This window comes from Nelumbo nucifera, chromosome 5, assembly GCF_055504915.1.
Source record: "Nelumbo nucifera cultivar China Antique chromosome 5, China Antique-T2T, whole genome shotgun sequence".
Classification (NCBI taxonomy): Eukaryota; Viridiplantae; Streptophyta; class Magnoliopsida; order Proteales; family Nelumbonaceae; genus Nelumbo; species Nelumbo nucifera.
The window spans coordinates 55,401,840-55,422,422 of NC_142653.1; the positions used below are offsets into that span (position 1 = coordinate 55,401,840).

The 20,583-nt window shown below is 39.6% G+C and overlaps 1 protein-coding gene across 5 annotated transcripts in view; it reads right to left on the reverse strand.

The window, feature by feature from the left end:
• Positions 1 to 1,241: 1,241 nt before the first annotated feature.
• Positions 1,242 to 20,583, reverse strand: part of LOC104596787 (endo-1,4-beta-xylanase 2-like) — a 77,231-nt gene continuing 57,889 nt past the window's right edge. For all 5 annotated transcript variants that reach the window (XM_010258076.3, XM_010258078.3, XM_010258075.3 and 2 more), the window contains 5 exons: positions 19,487 to 19,842; positions 19,250 to 19,409; positions 17,928 to 18,292; positions 10,948 to 11,092; positions 1,242 to 1,670 (listed from right to left, as the gene is read on the reverse strand). In XM_010258076.3, coding sequence (XP_010256378.1) covers positions 1,581 to 1,670; positions 10,948 to 11,092; positions 17,928 to 18,292; positions 19,250 to 19,409; positions 19,487 to 19,842 — 1,116 coding nt within the window. In that variant the 3' untranslated portion in view covers positions 1,242 to 1,580. The remainder of the gene's footprint in view (positions 1,671 to 10,947; positions 11,093 to 17,927; positions 18,293 to 19,249; positions 19,410 to 19,486; positions 19,843 to 20,583) is intronic.

A 20,583-nucleotide genomic window follows, 5' to 3' on the forward strand; every position in this document is an offset into this window, starting at 1 on the left:
TATTTTCGAATATTATTATAATTAATTATGTTTTTGATAAAATTTTTAAAGTTATTACATAATTTTGTTATTTAATCTATTTTTGGTTTTTCAAACAATTTTTAAAATATGATTTAGTATGAAAAATTTTGATATTTAAAGCATTTAAAAATTAGTTATCTATAGCAAAGTTATGAGTTCAATTCTTCCTATAGGCATTTGAAGATTTATAGTAAATTAGGTTATCTTCGGCATAGATGATTCTTCCTTATTGATATTTCAAAAAGTTGATAATTTTTAAAATGAATGACTTTTCAAGAATTAGTGATTTTTGTTGTTTGGTATTATTTGTACCATGTAAGTCAATTTTTGATAAATAGACTTTGAATCTTTTTGGTACTAATTCTCAAGGGCCAATTATTTTTTTCCACATTGGATGCCATCTCAACTTCAAAAAAGCGGAATCAGCTGGAAATCAGGGAATCGTCAAAAATGGTAATTCATGATAAATGGCCAATTAAAGGAAATCACCAAATTCGGCCAACCAAACAGAAATTTCAGCACCGATTCCTCTAATGCTAACGTGGCTCTAACATGAGAATGATTTTCGGGAAATTGACATTGATCCCAAACATCCCCTCACTAACTCAGGCAAGTTGCAAAAACCATATGTTTCATTGAAACCCGATTGGCTCTCAAGTCTGCTAAGTTTTGACTAGTTCTATCAATTTTTCAAAACCCTGAAAACTACCACCTTAAAAATTGGAATGCCTTATGGTTCCCCTGCTTGACGCCCTTGTCTCGATCTTATAACATTGATTTATCACAAGAAAGAACCCTCTAATTAAGTAGATGGTGGGTGTCTGTAATTTACCCAAATTTACATCTGTTTATTAGTAAGCTAGTTTTTATGTTGTATAGTTACTACAAATTTAAGTACAAAGTCTCATAAATGTTATTTCCAATTTGTTGTATTTATGATATATAAATAAAGTTTTTAGTTAAATTTGTTAAATATTTTGAGTTCTAATTTTTTCTAATAATGGTATTCAATTTTCATATCTAATCAATCTTGTTCTAGATTTAATGAATAACATTTGCATTCAAGCATTACAAAACCAATTATGGATCTACATGTTCTGATATGATCCATTTTTGTCCAGTTTCTCATTGCTTGAAAGACCATCAAAGTTTTTTATTTTTTATAATAAAAATTGTAAGAATATATCTAAAGACAACATTCCAAGAAAGTCATTTTAAAACCATTAATTCTTTTGCTGAACAATAAATACACAAATTTATTTAACATTAGTAAGGTCACTTACACAAACTGCACATAAAAGTAAATTCCACTGCAAAATATAGATGTTTTTAACACCAGTCCATTCTTTGCATGGATCCTTTCTAATATAAGCTAACTTCAAATTTCAAACCATGGTCTAGATTCCAGATATCAATTAAAATTAAGGAATAATAAGGTAAATAAGTCAATAAAACCTCCACATCCCTATCCCCCATCCCATTTTTTTGTTCTATCCTTGCATCTTTATTGTTTTCCTGTGGTCATCATCATCATCATTTTAGCATACTTTGAATGTCAACTAATGGTGAGAGATGTGATTGGTGTAGGCTTCATTTCCTACGTTATCTTCATGGATTTTATCCATGCTACTCCCTACCTCGACACTGTCCTGAAGAGATAGATCAAAACGGACGATAGCAGTGAGTAATGTAATACAAGGAGATTACATGACATAACTTTTGAACATGCCAGAGTTGCATAATTTGCACTTTAGGCTCAGTTTGGAAAGAGTACAATACAAATATGTAGAGTGCATATTGACAGAATACAAACCTTGGATTTTGTATTATTTTGTATGTAATTCCACACAATATTGACGGAATTCGTAATATGTCACTATAGTTGCATACTATACGACGGAATTCATACTCTGTCGATATATTATTATATCAATTTAATCAGTTTTTTAACATCCGCCGGTACGAGTGTTTCATGGCTCACTTTTGGATTCATTTATTCCAACGGTATATATAATTTTAGCTTAACTTCTTAATTTTTATATTAAAAAATTGAGATTTGAGGTAATAAAGGTTTTTATATTAAAAATTGAGAGAAAGAGAGAGTGAGTGAGAGGTTAATGGTGGGTTGAAAACACCTGTATGTAGTGGCAAATATAAATTTTCAACTGAAACTAACATATGGTGGCGATTAAATAAATGCCATCCTAAAAATGCCCACATTCATGGTTATGCACTTAGCTCAGTCTTTGTAAATTGAGATAGAGGGGACCTGGCCTTCATTACTTTCGTTGAAAAGCCTCGTAACTCTTTCAGAGGAGATATGGCCACATCGGGTAAGTTATAATTGACCAATTGAATAGTTCAATTTGAACTTGCTTTTGTGAACACCAACTGTTTGTTAGTAGTGCAAATTTGTATTATAGCAGAAGCATAAAAAAATGTGTTCAGCAAGCTCCTTTTCTGGATTCATTCCCTGCTTTGGACTTATATGATGCTCTTTATGTATTGATCAGTGGGTCGAACATATCTCCAAACAAGGAGAAAAAAAAACTTAGAATTATAGTAATATGCTACAATCTGGAAGCTCTTCAGGATTCTCCAACCAATTATATTTCTTTTAACCAAAAACATTCAAAACAGAAAAAACTTTCAGAACTTCAAAGACGAATTGTACATTAACAAATCTAGTACTCTGTTGTTGGAGTTGGAAAAACTTTCAAAACAAAAGAACTGATAATAAAAAACAAAAGAAAAAGAAATTCCATATAACTGGATTTATATGGAGATTATTTATGGTAGATTGTTGAGGGCCCGGGAATAGGATCTCGTCACGGGTCAGTCCACGGGGAAAACCTCCTGTTTTCCCTTGTTCCTTCCTGCTCGTGATGAACCTATCTTGGTGCCTTTGGTGATTTGTCCAAGAGATCACCAACTCTCCTAACTCACTCTTGACTGAATAATTTGATATCTCATTCAATAATGGGGTCTCCTTAAATAGGAGATTACAAGAGTCCTAATCAAGGGGAGTCTCCTTGCTGAATAGGGAGACTTCCAGTTCTATCTTGCTAAGGATAAGATAAGCTAATCCTAATCTGATAAGCTACTAACAAGATAAGATAAGCTAAGCTAATCATAATCTGATAAGCTATTAACAAGATAAGATAAGAGATAAGAACAATAAGATAAGAACAAGCAAAATGAGCTAATCTAATCTAGATAAGGCTGCTGTTGCCGAACTGGGTAGGATGAGCATCACTGAATCCTTGCTGCTGCTAGCGGTGGGCCCGGGGCCTGTTGCTGCCGGCGGCGATGGTACGTCTTCCCGAGGAAGGCGTCCATAACATTACTCCCCTCCTGGACTACGAGCTTGTCCTCAAGCTCGAAAGCTAGATATGTGGCTTGGAACTCTGCCAATGGGATCCATGTGGCTTCTATTGGTGATAGATCACACCATTCCACCAAGACTTCAAGGATTCCACGATTGAAACGAGAGCGGGTGACAGTTTTAGGCTGGGGGACCAGTTTGCCATCTTTCAAGAGTGGCAGGGAGGGAACTTGGTCCGGGGGAACACCTGTAAATGGTTTCAGCAAGGAGATGTGGAAGACATCATGAATTCGGCTAGTCTCTGGAAATTCTAGTTGGTAGGCCACACTGCCAATCCATCGCAGAACCTTGTAGGGCGCATAGAACTTAGGGGCCAGCTTCGGGGCAGCCTTGTGGTGGAAGGAGCGCTGCCGGTAGGGCTGGAGCTTCAACCAAACAAATTGTCCTGGATCGAACGGCAGTTCCCGGTGGTGCTTATCATAGTGGAGCTTCATGCGGAGCTGGGCCTGCTGTAAGCGAATGTGGACGCCGGCGAGGAGGGCGTCGCGGTCCTGTAAGGAGTGATCGATTGCGTCCAAGCGAGTAGATCCGGGCTCGTAGGACAGCAAGCGGGGAGGATCCCTGCCGTAAACGACACGAAAGGGAGTCATGCCGAGGGAGGAGGTAGGCTGTGTTGTAGCAGTACTCGGCCCAAGGAAGCCATTCCAACCACCGTCGAGGTTGATCGCCTACGAAACAGTGGAGGTACATCTCGATAGTGCGGTTAACCACTTCCGTCTGACCGTCGGTTTGTGGCCGGTAAGTTGATGAGTAGGCCAGGGTGGTGCCGTGTAGTCGAAATAACTCTTTCTAGAAGGCACTAGTGAAGACCGGGTCTCTATTGCTGACGATGGATTCCGACAACCCATGTAAGCGAAAGATACGTGTAAAGAAGGCGAGGGCAACCGAAGTGGCACTGTACGGGTGTGATAGAGGAATGAAGTGCGCGTATTTAGAGAAGCGGTCGACTACCACAAAGAGAACTGATTTGCCCCCTACCTTGGGAAGTCCCTCAATGAAGTCCATGGAGATGTCTGCCCAGATCTGCGATGGGATGGAAAGGGGCTGAAGGAGGCTTGCCGGGTGTAGGTTTTCCCATTTGTGTTGTTGGCATGTGGAGCAATTCTGGACAAAATCTCGAATAGAAGTCTTCATACCTCGCCAATGGAAATCAGTCCGGACGCGGTGTAGTGTTTTTTGAATGCCCTCATGGGTGGTGTTATGGATGCTGGTGATGATGGTGGGAATCAACGGGCAGTCTGCTGGAAGATGGACTCGTCCCTTATACAGTACCAACCCGTCGTGAAGTGACCAATCGGGGTCGGCCGTGCCGGTCTGGATCTTCTGCAGTAAGAGCGACCATTCCGGGGACTGTGGTGCTGCCTTCTTAATGTCGTCAAACAGAGAGATCCGAGGTTGGGAAATGCTACATAGAACCATCGCGTCTTCTTCTTGCCTAGACAAGGCATCAGCTGCACGATTAGAGGATCCCGGAAGTCAAACCCGAGCAGTTTGCTAACCCAATGCTACTGAGGGGAAGTGGTGAGACGCTGCTCTAACAAGTATTTGAGGCTGTAATGATCAGTTTTGACGATGAACGACCATCCCCACAAATACGACCTCTAGTGCTGGATGGCTCGGGCAAGGCCGATTAGTTCGCGCCCATAGGCTGGAAGCTTCAGATGCCGGTCGGCCAATCTGCGGCTGAAGAAAGCGATCGGGTGCCCTTGCTGCTGTAGTACGGCCCCGATACCCACTCCGGAAGCATCGCACTCGACTGTAAATTCGAGGGCGAAATTAGGTAATTGCAGGACAGGGGTTGAAGACAGTGCATTTCGCAGTGACAGAAAAGCTTCATCAGCTGCGTCGTCCCACCGGAAGGAGTTTCTCTTCAACAGGTTGGTTAACGGGGCTGTCAACACTCCATAGTTCTGTACAAATTTGCGGTAGTAACCCGTTAAACCGAGGAACCCGCGTAAGGCCTTGGCGGATTGAGGTTTGGGCCATTCTGTTATAGCCTGAATCTTGGAACTGTCAACTGTTACACCCTGCCCATGGATGATGTGGCCGAGGTAAAGAACCTGTCGTTCCCTGAAGGAGCACTTGGACCGTTTCAAGAATAAGCTGTGTTGGCGTAGGAGTACGAAAACGGTCCTCAGATGGTGGACATGCTCTACCCATGATTTGCTGTAAACGAGGATATCATCAAAGAAAACTAAAACAAATTTACGCAGATGGGGCTGGAATACCTCGTTCATTAGTGCCTGAAATGTAGATGGTGCATTGGAGAGTCCGAATGGCATGACTAAAAATTTGAAGTGGCCATGGTGGGTGCGAAAAGCAGTCTTCTTCACGTCACCGAGAGCCATGTGAACTTGGAAATATCCGGACCTGAGGTCCAACTTAGAGAAATACTGGGCACCATGCAACTCGTCCAGCAGTTCGTCCACAACGGGAATAGGGAACTTATCTTTGATCCTCCGGTCATTGAGTTCTCTATAGTCAACACAGAACCTCCATGTTCCATCCTGCTTCGCCACCAACAGAACCGGCGAAGAGAATGGGGAGTGACTTTTGCGTATGATCCCTTGGTTCAGCATCGCTGTACATTGTTTTTCTATCTCATCCTTCTGTAAGTGAGGGTAGCGATAAGGCCTGACAACAACTGGTGCTGAACCCGCCACCAAAGGAATACGATGGTCGCAACCTCGGGAAGGGGGAAGGCCCTTCGGTTCCTGGAATAGATCTGAAAACTCGGCGAGAAGTTTTTCCATGGCTGCCGGTTCTGTCTGGAGTGCATGAACCTGCGGTGTCTTTTCTTTAACCCTGCAACCGTGCCATGAAACTTGCTTACCATTCAGGTGGAAGGTCATGGTGAGTGCGCTGAAGTCCCACAAAATCGGGGCTAGGGTAATTAACCATTTGACCCCAAGAACAATATCGAGCCCATCCAATGAGAGTACAAATAAATCAACAAGAATTAGTTCAGAATTGACCTGTACTGGGACGTCCTTACAAATCCCTGGACTGTGAACTTTTTCACCATTTGCGGCGGCTACCTGTAGTCGCGGCCGGAGTTCCATTGGTAGTTTTAACTGCAGGGCTGCATGTTCACTTATGAAGTTGTGTGTGCTCCCTGAATCGACGAGAATGCGCATCGGCTGACCTGCGATCTGTGCCTGTAACTGCATGGTCTGAGAGGTTTTAATACCGGTGATCGCATGGAGAGAGATCTCTGGTTCGAATGTGACGGGTTCCCCTTCCTCCTCCTCTTGCTCATCTATGAGAAGGCAAAAAAGCCTCTTGCATCTATGTCCTGCCGAGTAGAGGTCATCACAGTTGAAACATTGACCTCTCGCTCAGCACTCTGCCATTTCTGCCCTGGTCAAGCGCTTGATGGGAGGAGTGACCATGTTACTGCCTGTACTCGTCACTGCTCTAGAGGTTGTGGGCGTGGGAGGCTTCATTTCCCGGCTGGTAGCAGAAGAGGGGGTCGTTGTTGCTGGTCTTGGGGGCACCCACGAGTTCGGTGGACGACCCACATTAAAAATTCCACGGCTGAGCTACAGCTTGCGCTCAAATGCGCGGCCTAAGTTCATGGCTGTGACCAAATTTGGGGGATTCTGCATCTCAACATCCACTCACAGGGGTTCTGCTAACCCTGCTGTGAACATATCTACTTGCTGGTATGGTCGCACGGAGGATGCCCTCGCGAGGAGGGTTTGGAACTGTCGCTGGTATTCAGCAACTGTTCCGGTCTGTTTAAGGTTAATTAGCTCGCCCAGTGGGTTGCTGGTCAATGGGGGTCCGAACCGAAGAAGGCAATAGGATTTAAACTGGGGCCAACTGAGCCCGGGTTCTTCTTGCTCTAACCGATAAAACCAAAGCTGTGCTTCTTCTGTTAAATGAAAGGCGGCTAGGCTTACCTTGTCCTGGTCATTTGTCCGTTGATTCCGAAAGAACTGCTCGCAGCGATACAGCCAGCTTAGGGGGTCTCCGTTGCCGTTGTACGATGGGAACTCCAACCTGCTGTACTTGGGGATGATGGCTGCTCCATGGCCGACGGACTGCTGTTCGCCGGAATACTCTGGCAGATCTGGCTGGCGGTCGTTAGCTGCTGTCCCTCCGTTAGAGTTCCTTTCCCTGCTGGAAAGAAACATCTCCATTAGTCGCCGCAGTTCTCGCACTTCACCTTTGATCTCACAAACTTCGGAGTTGGCTCCACGAGTTGGTGCTCGAGGTCATGGACCTTGGAAGGTAGCTGCTCCAGATCTCCCATGACGCCTTGCTCTGATACCAAGTTGTTGAGGGCCCGGGAATAGGATCTCGTCACGGGTCGGTCCACGGGGAAAACCTCCTGTTTTCCCTTGTTCCTTCCTGCTCGTGATGAACCTATCTTGGCGCCTTTGGTGATTTGTCCAAGAAATCACCAACTCTCCTAACTCACTCTTGACTGAATAATTTAATATCTCATTCAATAATGGGGTCTCCTTAAATAGGAGATTACAAGAGTCCTAATCAAGGGGAGTCTCCTTGTTGAATAGGGAGACTTCCAGTTCTATCTTGCTAAGGATAAGATAAGCTAATCCTAATCTGATAAGCTACTAACAAGATAAGATAAGCTAAGCTAATCCTAATCTGATAAGCTATTAACAAGATAAGATAAGAGATAAGAACAAGCAAAATGAGCTAATCTAATCTAGATAAGGCTGCTGTTGCCGAACTGGGTAGGATGAGCATCACTGAATCCTTGCCGCTGCTGGCGGTGGGCCTGGGGCCTGTTGCTGCCGACAACGATGGTACGTCTTCTCGAGGAAGGCGTCCATAACATAGATGTTCCAAAAAGTGGCTTCACAAATTGTAAGTGCATATTGGGAGTTTCTTTATCCAATTACTTTATTCACTACCAGTGGAGAGTGGTAATAGAAATATGAAAACTGAACTAGTAATTGCACCCATGGGTTTGATAACCTCTTCCCTATGCCTACTTACACGTCTTGTTGATTGGCTCAGAATAACAGAAATAGGACCATCGCTAGTGTACTGTTAAGGGACGTTAATACCTTCAAACTCTTTTATTACCAATATTGCCCATAGGTACTATGAGTAAAAACCAAAACCCAAGAGGTTAAATGAAAGGGCATTTATGTATGTTTGTATTTGGGCGCCTATACAAGGGCCCCTTTGTAATTTTTCTCAGGAGGTTAGATGAAAAGTCTCTTGGTGTGAACAGTAACACACTAAGCATTCTCGACACAACCTTTCTTTTCCTTTTCCTTCTCCTCCTCCTCCTTCACATCTCTAAATCTTCCTACTGTTCTAAAGATGATTAATCAACCTTCCATACTTAAAATCAATCTTCACTACTGCAAGCTGCTCAGTAGTAGATTTCGTTGAAATTTTTGAAACATGCTAGTAAAAGGTAAGGGGGTAACTTTCAACAAGTGTCCTTTATGTGCTTCAAGTTCTTGCAACATTCAGAAATAATATCATTCTTCTCCTCAACTACTTTAGGTTTTATTTCAACATTAGAAAAAAGGTAATGTGGTGCTACACCTTGAACTTGTACCTACTTCCTACTTTCCTCACCACTAACCATAGTAATGGCTTTGATAGAGTGATATCATCTTTGGACAAGACATTTTGCATAGTAATGTTGTACTTAGGGTTGAGCTTTATCAAGAATTCAAAGACCCTATTTCTCTCCACCAATTTTCTACACGTCTCAAAATCTTTTGTATTTTTCCAAACTACTGTCTCCATCAAATCTATCTCTTGCCAAAGTATTTTTAACATAGAGTAGTATACTACCAAGGGTTTCTCCCCCTATCTTAATTTGTTAACACCATTTCTCAACATATATGCCTTTTCACTTTAAGCAAAACTTCAAGTAATTCGGCCCAAACAAAATGTTTACCACTTCCATTTATCTAGATGAACATGTAAGTCTATTGACACCATGATTATTGGTCTGGAGTCCATGCCCTCGCACAAATATATAAACCAAACCAAAAAGGAGCCTTAAACTAGCTTCACACACAATAATCGATCTGAAGTAGTACCAGAAAAGAGAAAATTTACCAACTTAATCATTATTTTTTCTTTTTTGTTTTGGTATTTAACTTGACCATTATCTGAATCACCTTTCACTATGATTAATCTGAACTTGTCACTATACTTGGTTGAATCACACATCTTCTCATGGCAACTTCATTCATCTCATGAATAGCATAAATCTAAACAGTTTTCTTCATGAAAAGTAGTAACAAGCCTCTTGCTTTTTGACCCACCTCCCTCTAGAAGGATGCAAGAACTGTTGCCTTTAACACCATACCAAGCATTGCGTGGCAGGTCATTTCTGAGGACTGTCCTAATATTATCCTTGCCCATTTGACACTACACCTAGGCTAAGGTATAGCACATTGCTTCCAAAGAATGCCCTAGCATAAACACAAAAGGACAAATTAAGATCCATGATCATAGGAGCTTGGCAAAGGTTTTGTTCCAGCTGCCAGCCTGACACAACCCTCCTACTTTATTCAGAATTGGGATGAACAACGTAAGAACAATAGAGGAAAAGACAATTTTCCAGAGAATGTTACGAGAGTCGTTACACCCACTATCTTATTTATATCAAGGTCTCATTGGCATCTCAATAAGTCATTTACCTGGGTAAATGCACTTATCCAGGAAAGTGTTTCCTAGGAACACTTACCAGATAAGTGCACTTATCAATGTTCTTTTATTCCCAAATAAATGTGTATAATGACCATCTTATCAAAAATGTTACATTATTGAAGGGACAATATTGTCCGATCACGTATTGGCAAGTTTCTGCATGGATGGTTAAGTGATTTATCCAAGTCTCAAGAGGGCATTACTTTCCCAGGTAAATGAGTCACTTGGGAATGATTCTTTTTTGTGAGACCCACTAATACCAAAATATGAACATGGGTTTATTTCTTTTTCTGTGGGACCCACCAACTTACCAGCCCCCACTTCCCAGAAAATGAACAAGGCCTAAGAGTGTAATACATAGGGAAATGACCACTATACTCCCATGCCAGTGCATTAAGTATTACAATTGAAGGCAATTCTCATGTCGTGATAGCAATAATAATTAATTACTAAAAAATTCTCATCTCATTTTTGTGAATTTATGCTAATATCAATATATGAACCATTTAGGATGCTAGAGAGATGTGTTGGGTGCTTAAAAATTCATATTATAGATATTTTAGCTTTTGCACTTTTACATAGAAATTTTAAATAAATTAATGAAAGTCAAATATTGTTTATGCCTCATACTACTTTCTCATTGGTAGACAATAGTTTTTATGTTTGGATGTGATTATGGGTGTATAAAATTTGTAATAGAACCAAAATATAATATAAAATAGTCACATGCTAAAGATTTCTAAAAATGTAATGTGCTTTGATTCAATTCTACTACTCTGGAGTCCACTTCATTCCTAGCCTTGTAGAGCCAAGTAAAAATTTGAGTTGGAAAGCCATGCTTGAATTTAAATTAGGTTGAAAAGTAATAGTGACAAGATGCATACCTTATGCTCTTCAATCACAACTGAGTCTATGAGTAGAACTACACCAGGAGCCGGCCCATCAAAGTAAAATATGACCTGCCTAGGCATGGTTTCCAATAAGAACGTGCCATCCAACATCACCCAAGAATCCGCTTTGACAGTAACTCTATATCCACAAAATGTCAACAAACAACCAATTACATGATGGGCAATGCTGCTAGCCAAACAAGTCCTTTTTTCTTTTCCTTTTTATAATCAAGCAAACAAGTCTTTTGTACAAGAATACTCCACCATCTAATTTAGGTAGGATCGCTGACAATACTTGCATGTGTACAAGGCTCCTATTCATAAATCTTAAAAGGAAAATCTTTTTCTACAATAACATTAACATGGAAAAGAAAATTTAAAACTTAGTTCAGAAAAAACAAAATGGAATTAAAGATTTTATATGGTATAACTGTATTTAATATTTACAGATGAGGGTATTTTTGTCAATTTCAAAATGTGCATTTTGGAGCACAATTATTATTGAGAGCATCTTTGATAAAAGATCAATTTTTGTCATAATTAATTCCATACTTTCATTAACAAATGACCTATTGCTTCATGGTTAAAAGGAGTATTTGATAAACTTGAGAAGTAGCATAAATATATGAACAAAATCTGAAGGGAGGTATAAATAATTTAGGGTAAAATATAAAGACCTCCCCTGAGTTTTCTGATAATCATATGAACCTCCATTGGATTTTTATTTTAACAAAAACCTCCCCAATAGTTTTAAAAAAATATACAATTGCCTTTCTTCCATTAACTTCTTAGATGGAAAACACTTCTATACCATAGTTGTCAAGGCAAAATGCGTAAGCGACTAGGCGCTTTCAAAGAGCGCCTCGACCAAACGCCAAGAAAAAATGTATTAGACACATGCTTAGGGGACTGAAACACATATACAATTGCCTTTCTTCCATTAACATTTTAGACGAAAAACATTTCTATACCATAGTTGTCAAAGAGAGCCTCACGCATATGCCAAGAAAAAATGTATTAGGCACATGCTTAGGGGAATGAAACACATATATAATATACAATAATTCTTAAATAAAAATAAATATATAAAATATAAAATATTTTATTGGTTGGTTTTAGTTTTTGTAATAGGACATGTTGCATGTTATCATGTTTTTGTTGCAAGTAGAAACAAAATAATCTCAAGGGTTTCACTTTGACAAAAAAATTGAACCAAGTCAAGGTGAGTTAATCAGTTTCCTCCGTTTTGTTCTCTTTTTTCCATTGGTTTAAAACAATGGTTACGCCCATTTTTCTCCTCTTCCTTTTTGTTGGACTAAAACCGTTCTCCTTTCTTGGTTTGAATCATATTGTTGGACTAAAACAGGGGCTCCACCCCCTTCTTTTTTGTTAGACAATGTATGCCCTTAGCTACAATCAGATTGATGTACATATGTCATTTAGGTAAATGGATAAAGTATATAATTGATTCATGTGATTTGGTGTGTTTGTGTAATACCTTTAAACTGGACACTTGTGAGACTCATGTTAGTTTAGAATTTTCATAACCGTTAGATAGATCTAGGGAGATTTATCCTGCCAAGGTTAGCACTGAAATGCCGCCAAGTTGGTTGGGTCTCAATTGCCAGGGTGAGACCTAAGGTACATGCAGTGTGGGTTTTCTTGAAACCCTGAACCAAACCAAATTCCATTATTGCCCTGGGCCTTGGAGATAGTTAGGCAAAACGAGAATATTACACCTGATCCCTAGACTCGATTATGATACTACACTAGGTGTTGGATTGGGATGTCTTTGATATGCCAATCAACGAAATTCTTAGAGGGGGTCAAAACTTGGGTATGTTAGAATAGTCCGAGAATTCATCTGAGTGGGTGATCATAGCGACTAGATCAACCCCTTTGTCAAACAAATTGAATGATCAGGGAATACACTCTCTCTGATGGAAACTTAAACTGTCGGCAGTTGATTTCAAACGTTCAAATTTGTTTTTTGCAAAATATATTTATATAGATATATATTATTCTTTCAAAATGTTTGCAAAAGGTTTTAATTCCTGGGATCCATGTAAGTAGAGAGTGCAGCACTGTACCTTGTAGTTGAGGGAGAGGCCCTCTCTTGTCGGGCAGTGTTTGATCATTATGGACTAGGAAGTTAAGTGTAAAACCATTGAGGGCAATACTTGATGGGTTAATCTTACATCTGCCCACAGTTCTTGGATTTTTATAAGGTGGCTGGATCCAAGAATCATTTAGTGTTAATGTTGGGCCCATTAAGAGCCCATGGTGATGGACTCAGGGGTTCACTGTCTCCTACAGTGAATTCAGCCAGGCCTTGTAAGAAAGGCTGGGCTGAACCCATGTGGCTGATGTGCAAATCGATGCAAGAGTCCCATGCCATACAAAGAGAACCAACTGGGCAGCAGGTTAAGAAGTAAGTGAGCACAGAAACTTAATGGGCCTAAAGCCTAATTTGAACTGGGCTTAAGTTAGTTAATCTGATCAGGATTAGCTGAAGGATAAGATAAGTCTTATCCATTTAAGAGTCCAAATCCAAATATCAAATTTGGATCAAGAAACTCTCTCCTAATTAGATTAGGAGGTTGATCCAAAGAAGACTATAAATAGGGGACCATTCCTCAGTTTTAGACATAGCAATCTGCAAAATTCTCTCATATTCTTGCCATCCCTACCCAGTTCGATCTCCACTTGTGGAATTGATCAAGAAAGGTTCTTGATATTGTTTCTTGGTTGAAGAAACAATCTGAAGTTGTGCTCACTAGCCCCTGTTCGTTTCTTGCTAAAGAATTCCGGTTCTTGCTGAAAAGCCACCCTACTAATCCTGCTTCACCACACACTGTGTCATCTTCATTAAAAGCAGGTTTTGGTCTTCTCCTTGGGAGAGAACACCTTCATTGGGAGTTACTACTACTTCGTATCAGGTATATCCTGTACTTCCTATTGGTTTCAGATCTTGTCAGGTTTTGTTTCAAGAATGATTCTTGAAAATGCAGTTTTCTAAAATAGGGAATGTGATTCCCAGATGAGAGAGAGAGAGAGAGAGAAACTAGGCCCCTTTGAAACTTCGTCTCTAGATCACATAGGAGAAACCCAAGTATGTCTAGAATAGTCATGAATCAAAGTAATGAAATACTTATATCCAGTCTCAGAAAATAGAGTAACAAGGCCCCGAATATCAGAATAAACAATATGAAACAAAAATTCAGATCTTTTATTTCTTAAAGGAAAAGAACTACAATGTTTGATCAATTGACATGTCTGACATTGTAACTCACTAACTGACAAAGGCTTAAATAACTTTGGAAACATAAGTTTAAATGACTCTAAAGAAAGATGAGCACGATGACTATGCCATAAGTAGGCATGGCTCTCACTAGATGAACTTAAGGACTTTGTAGCCACAAGAGTGGCTTTATTCTCCAACACGTAAAGACCATCTGCCAAATCCTAGGTGGAGAATTGATAGGAAATTTATATACCGAAAGGAAGGAAGATGGTTCCTTGGCCGACTATGGTGGAGAATGATTCATCAACTAATCTCACCTTATCCCTCCTAAAGAGGAGGTTATATGTCTAAAATAAAATTGACTTACTAGTCATGATTTGAGGTTCTAGAGTCAATTATCCAGGGGGAATCAAATGTATGAGATGATACATGGAAAGCAGTAGTAGTGTTACCTAATGTAAACACAGAGATAGAAGGAGTAAGGCCAAAATCCATTTGGCGGTGTCCTATCACATTAACTCCAAATGGTCACAAAAAGAGTTGACAATCTCTTCCTTGGGGTCAGAACTTGAGTGCCGCTCCTGATTCTACTGGGCTGGTTTCTTGCACTGATAAAATGTTGATTTCTTACTCAATTCCTGAGCCCATTTAGGCTTCCCATGGTGGCCCCAACATATCTCTCTAGTTTGCCTGGACTTTTGATAGTGAGTGCACTAAAGCTTGTCCTTGTCATTCACTCTCTTCTATGAATCACCCTTCTTAAAAAAGCATTTGACATTTGAATTTGTACCTCCTTAGATTGCTAGTGCAATTGGATCTCCCTCTACACAATTCATCACACTTCTTCTACTCTCTTTAGACTAAACCAAGGCATAAACTTCTTAAACTGAAGGTAAGTCCCTACTTCCCAAGATTTGTACACTAATAGACTCATATGTAGTATTCAACTCCAAAGAAAAGCAAATACTCGTTGCTGGAAGACAAGTGACTTGTAGGTCTTTGCATCTTCAACACACTTCAAATTCACATTTTGATAATGATCCAATTCCTTCCAAATTGATGTTAAATATGAGTAGTACATTGAGATACTTCTGTCCCCCTGCTTGCAAGTGGAGGATTTAGCTTGCAATTGTATATCTTTACATAGTGCCTCTACTCCAAATAGGTAGATTTTGCTTGTTCCCATATTTCATAAGCTGTTTCAACCCACATAACATCACCATGCAATTTTGGCTTCACTTGTCATATTCAGCACTTCTAGTCCTTGGTTCCTTTACTTTACCATTAATATACCTTATTTTCCCCCTAGAAGTAATGTAGAGTTTAACTCCCCTATACCATTCAAGGTAGTTTAGTCCAATAAAGGGAATTACAGCCATGGGGAAACTCATATCCATACCACCGCTCATTCTGTTTTCACCTCCTGAAACCCCAAAAGTTATAGAATTCTCAGAGGACATGGTTAGATCCATTATTCAATTTGAACAAACAACTTAGGATCCCTCCTGACACCAAAAATAGTTCCTAGAAACACACCAAAGAAGCAGCCCACATGCACACTTCAGTTTGGACACAATCTGAACACAGACCAGCACCAATTCTCCAAAAAAAAAGGTATCTTTAGATTGATTTCAGACTTGTACAGAATTAACGGTTCCAAAAAACTCTAATTAAACCAATTCTAAGCACATTAACCACCAGGAGAGACCCTCAGAATGCTCTAATTACACCAAAACTGGGAAATAACAGGTCATCCATGATTTACAGATATCCCCTTCTCAGATACAGGACCACACAATGCAGTCTGAACCTCAATTTTTCTGACAGCATTCAGCAGACTTGCTTTATAGAGTTTTCACTTGGTACACAACCAAGATAAGAGAGAAAACAAAGGTAGAAAACTTGTACCAGTCATAGGTCAACTTTTCTGATCTGTCTAGAGAAGAGAGCAGGATGAAAGGGAAAAACCTTGTTTGATCTTCTCTCAAACCTAGTAGAACTGCTCTGATACCATCTTAACAGAGAAAGAACAGTAGGAAACAAGAAGGAAGGAGAGAAAGAAGATAGAAGGGAGAAGATAAGAGAGTTTTTTGGCAAAAAGAACTCAATCAGGTGGCGCCAGACTATAATGTTATATAGGGCGGCCATAATTAAAAGGGAAAAGACCCTTGTGCCCCTGTTGTAGTTAATCATAAACAGTGACAAAAAAGCTATTTTAAACAGAATAAATTGACCCTAATGTCCCTAACTAAACAGAATAAAAATATAAATGGAAAGTAAACTATTCCAACACTCTCCAACAGAGAGCTTGAGCTAGGTGCTGAATCTAATGGACCAATTCATGGAATATGCATTATCCTACTCTGCATTTTAGAGAACAAATTTGTTTGCAAATCTCAGAATAACTCGTTTGCATCTTATCGTTAGTGCCTAGCTCAGTAGCTCATTATTTTGCCTAGAAAATGATTGACAGGGAGTTTTAATCTTACCAGCTATTCCACTCTTTATCTTCATAAGGACACTGCTATCCTTGGTTCCTTGTTGGATGAAGGTGAGTTTCATTGATCCTTTGCCTTCTTACGGGAGATAAACACAACAGTTGAGACAGAACAACCTCAATTTTGGAACGAAACTCACCTTGCTCAACTCTTTCTTCATTGAAAGAATGTATATCTTATTTATAGCATCTAATACACAACAGCCTCGCCACCTGCTTCCCTCGTACAGAAATCTCTCTCTCTCTCTGATCCAACCAACTTTCTTGTTCTCTATTTGTAGAACTTCTGGTTATACATGTTCACCCAATTAAGTGCATCAAACGTTCCTTCCTCTTATTGAACTATAATCATTATTTGCTTTATCTTTCTTCAAATTTTCAAGGATTAAACACTTACTTGCGTCCTATTTTGCTATAAATTCAGGTTCGTTAGCGTTTCTATTTTTCTGTAAATACCACAAGACAGTTTGACAATGGGAAGGAAACACATGTTATCTCATTTTATGGCAGCTAGGCACAAAATAAACGCATCATTATGGCTTGAAAATGCCAAAGTTTTTCTACAAAATGATTGGTTTAACAGAATAAAGATTTGGTTTAAATAAGGAACTGATTAAACTAAGAAAACCAATGTTCGATTCTCATGTATTGTGAAATGAGAACTAATTTTGAAACCCTAAGCTTGGTTAATGGCATCCAAGAGGGCATTGGGGTTTGTGTGTTGCTACGTTGGGTGGGTAACACAGATCTAATTATATAAGCAGCATGAGGGGGAACTGAGCTCTCAATAGTGTGCTCTTGTACTCGGGATTGGCACAGGGGCCTGTTATCTCCCATGGATTCTTGATAAATTGTTTTATGGTCTGAAACAACAATCTTGCAACGGAGATGGTTGTCGGATTTCTTATAACTAGTCAAAGCTCAAACATGTGAAGTTGGGTTTTGAAAAGTAAATATCAGGCCAGGTGAAACTGGAGGCAAAGATGGAATTTACCCCTAATGGTAGTTAGGGTACTTTTGTAACTTTAGTGTCACACTTACTTAAAACTTAATAGAAGGGAGGTGATTATATATTTTCCAAATTTATAGGGGAGGTTTTTATTAGGGTCAAAATTTAGGGGAGGTTTTATGATTGTTAGAAAACACAGGGGAGGCTTTTATATTTTACCCAATAATTTATCTAAAGAAAAAGAAGAAAAACAGGCATGAGAAGGAGAATGAAATTTCCAATACCTTCCAATGATTTTCTTTGCAGTTTCAAAGTTAGGGTACTCTAGTCTCAGTGCGGCATTGATTTGACATGATTCTTGATCAGCACCCCAGACCCTCAAAAACGCAGAGATGATATAAGTAGAACGTGGTGATACACTATCTGTAATATCTTGTTCCAATCCTTGCCAATCCTCCGTCCGATCCAAAGTAACACAATAGTTCTTTCCCGAGTATGGCTGCACTCCTTCATAGTAATTTGATTCTGTAGCAACGAATCCATTGCAAGCATGGAGATTCCAAAATGACAGCCCTTCATGGAAATCGTGGTTTAGAATGATGTTGCCTCCCGAACTTATAGGGGAATCAATCCTGTTTCTGATCTTTTTCTGCCATTTAAAGCAAAAGTAATGAAGTTCACGATGAGAAACATTGAAAAGAAAATGGAACAAGTAAGGTTTAATGGTAGAAGCTTGCTATTACTGACATCCAAATATATGTTGACAATATAATGTGGAAAGTTATAAATAGGCTCCCGTCAAAGCTATCATGCCACAAAGGTGCTAACTTGCCCATTGGTACGGCCTCTGGAATCATCATTGGATGGTTATGGGTGTGAGTTTACTTTTGTCCCAACATGGTTTTCGTGCAGTGCTAAAATCAAGAATCCTGACCATGGATTTACAATTATAGTTCACCTAATTCAACATGCTATGAAAACAATGCATTGAAAGGATTTGATCTCATTGTTTTAGCGCATTGCTAAAATGACGTTATAGCAGAAGTGGTTGGTAAGGGTTTGGGGATAGGCTGCTCTCTCTCGTCTAGCCCCATGAAAAACGACATCATACTGAAAACTGTCGTTTAATTGGGACTTCAAGTATAATATCAAAAGACTATATTATCAAGGGGTTTTTATTGGTCGGTCCCCCTCAGAAATCCTAATGCGTTTGTACAGTTTTGAATGAAATGAAAAAATCTGAGAGGGACTGAACTATAATCAGTAGTTCAGACCCGAATCATAATTCACAGGGGATTTGGATTGGTCAGAACCTTTCCGTATCATATTTTTCCCTTAAGCATAATTTTTACCTTAGGCTGTTTTTGGTTTGAAAGGAAAGGTTGGCAATTTTTGTATAGGTTCCCCTAGCTTTTCTTTCAAACCAAACACAACCTTAGGGAGTTAGAAAGGTCACCAGTTCTTGGTACCCAAGTCTTACAATGCCTACAAGAACTATGAATTTAGATCAATGATTTTATATATAACCACACGTTTCACAAATCTGCCAATTTCTCTATTGAAAAATTGATTAGGTTTGAAAAAAGAAGCCAATAAAGATGCGTACCTCCTGTTCATTGAGACCGGAAGAATAGACCATAACTGGACTTATTAGCAGGTTCACTCCAGGGGGAGGCCCTTCAAAATCAATATAAACTCTGCCAGGTATAGACTCTAACAAGAATGTGCCCTCCAACTTTTCCCACTCGTCCATTGATGCATTGACTCTGCAGTCAGAAAATGTTATGAAGAAATTCCAATGAGGCCATTATTATTATTACTATGTAAAAGGAATTGTTGCTACCTTCTTATTAGTACAAATTTACGTCCTTCTGGTGCCCATATCGTTAGTTGGGCTTGGACTGAAGATAATCCACGAACAGGACCCCAAACTCTAACATTAGTAGACACAGTATAAGTAGTACCTGCGGAGACACTTTCGGTGATATCTCGTCTCAGACCTTGCCAGTAGCTATTCCGATTAAGAACAACACAATAATTTTTTCCTGCGATCGGCTGCACTCCTTTATAATAATCTGGACTTTTAGGAACATATCCGCCACAGTTATCGAGTTCCCAGTAATGTAGCCCATCAGAGAAATCATGGTTTTCGATGCTACTGCCTCCAATACTAATAGGCAAATTGATCACGTTCTCATTCTTTTTGTGCCACGGAAATACAAAATGAGTGAAATACTGAAAACTACGAGGGGAATCAATATCAAGAAGATATCAAAGCAACCTAGAATCAATATACACTTGTAGTTATATTAGCAAGGGAAGCAATGTATGATCAAGTGGTCTGTGCTGTGGCCAGTACAGCGGACTATCCACGGCTGCTGCATGCTAGAAGTAACCATCCACTGATGGACAACATGCCAATATTTAAATGTGCACACATCATGTTTAGAACAAAACCAGCTTAGCCCATCAATGTGACATTTGTTTCCTCCAATTTGAATCATAACAAGAGTAAGGACACATGGAGCTAGGGGAATACTTTTATTTTTCGATTAGGAATGCAGGCATCGTTTTAAACACTCCACAGATGGATGCCTAGCCAGTTATATAAGGCTTGAAATTTATTTTTCAGGCTGAGTTTCAACCTGATTGCATGTCCATTGATTGATTTGAGGATTCTTTTTTCAAACCACTTTTGATGAGACAATGTTTTAGCACTGCACTGAAACAAGAAAATCAAAGCCTTTGATGTATTGATACGGCGCCACCTAGCCATAGCAATAAATCTAAGGCCATGATAAACTCTGTCAATACAATAAAATGGGTATACAGAAGCACTTGAAACCTCAGTAAATGGAATCTTTTCCAATTACATGTCCATCCTCTCCCAGCAGTAAATGGTATCCCACATTCAAAAGGCATGCAAGGGATTCTAAGCTC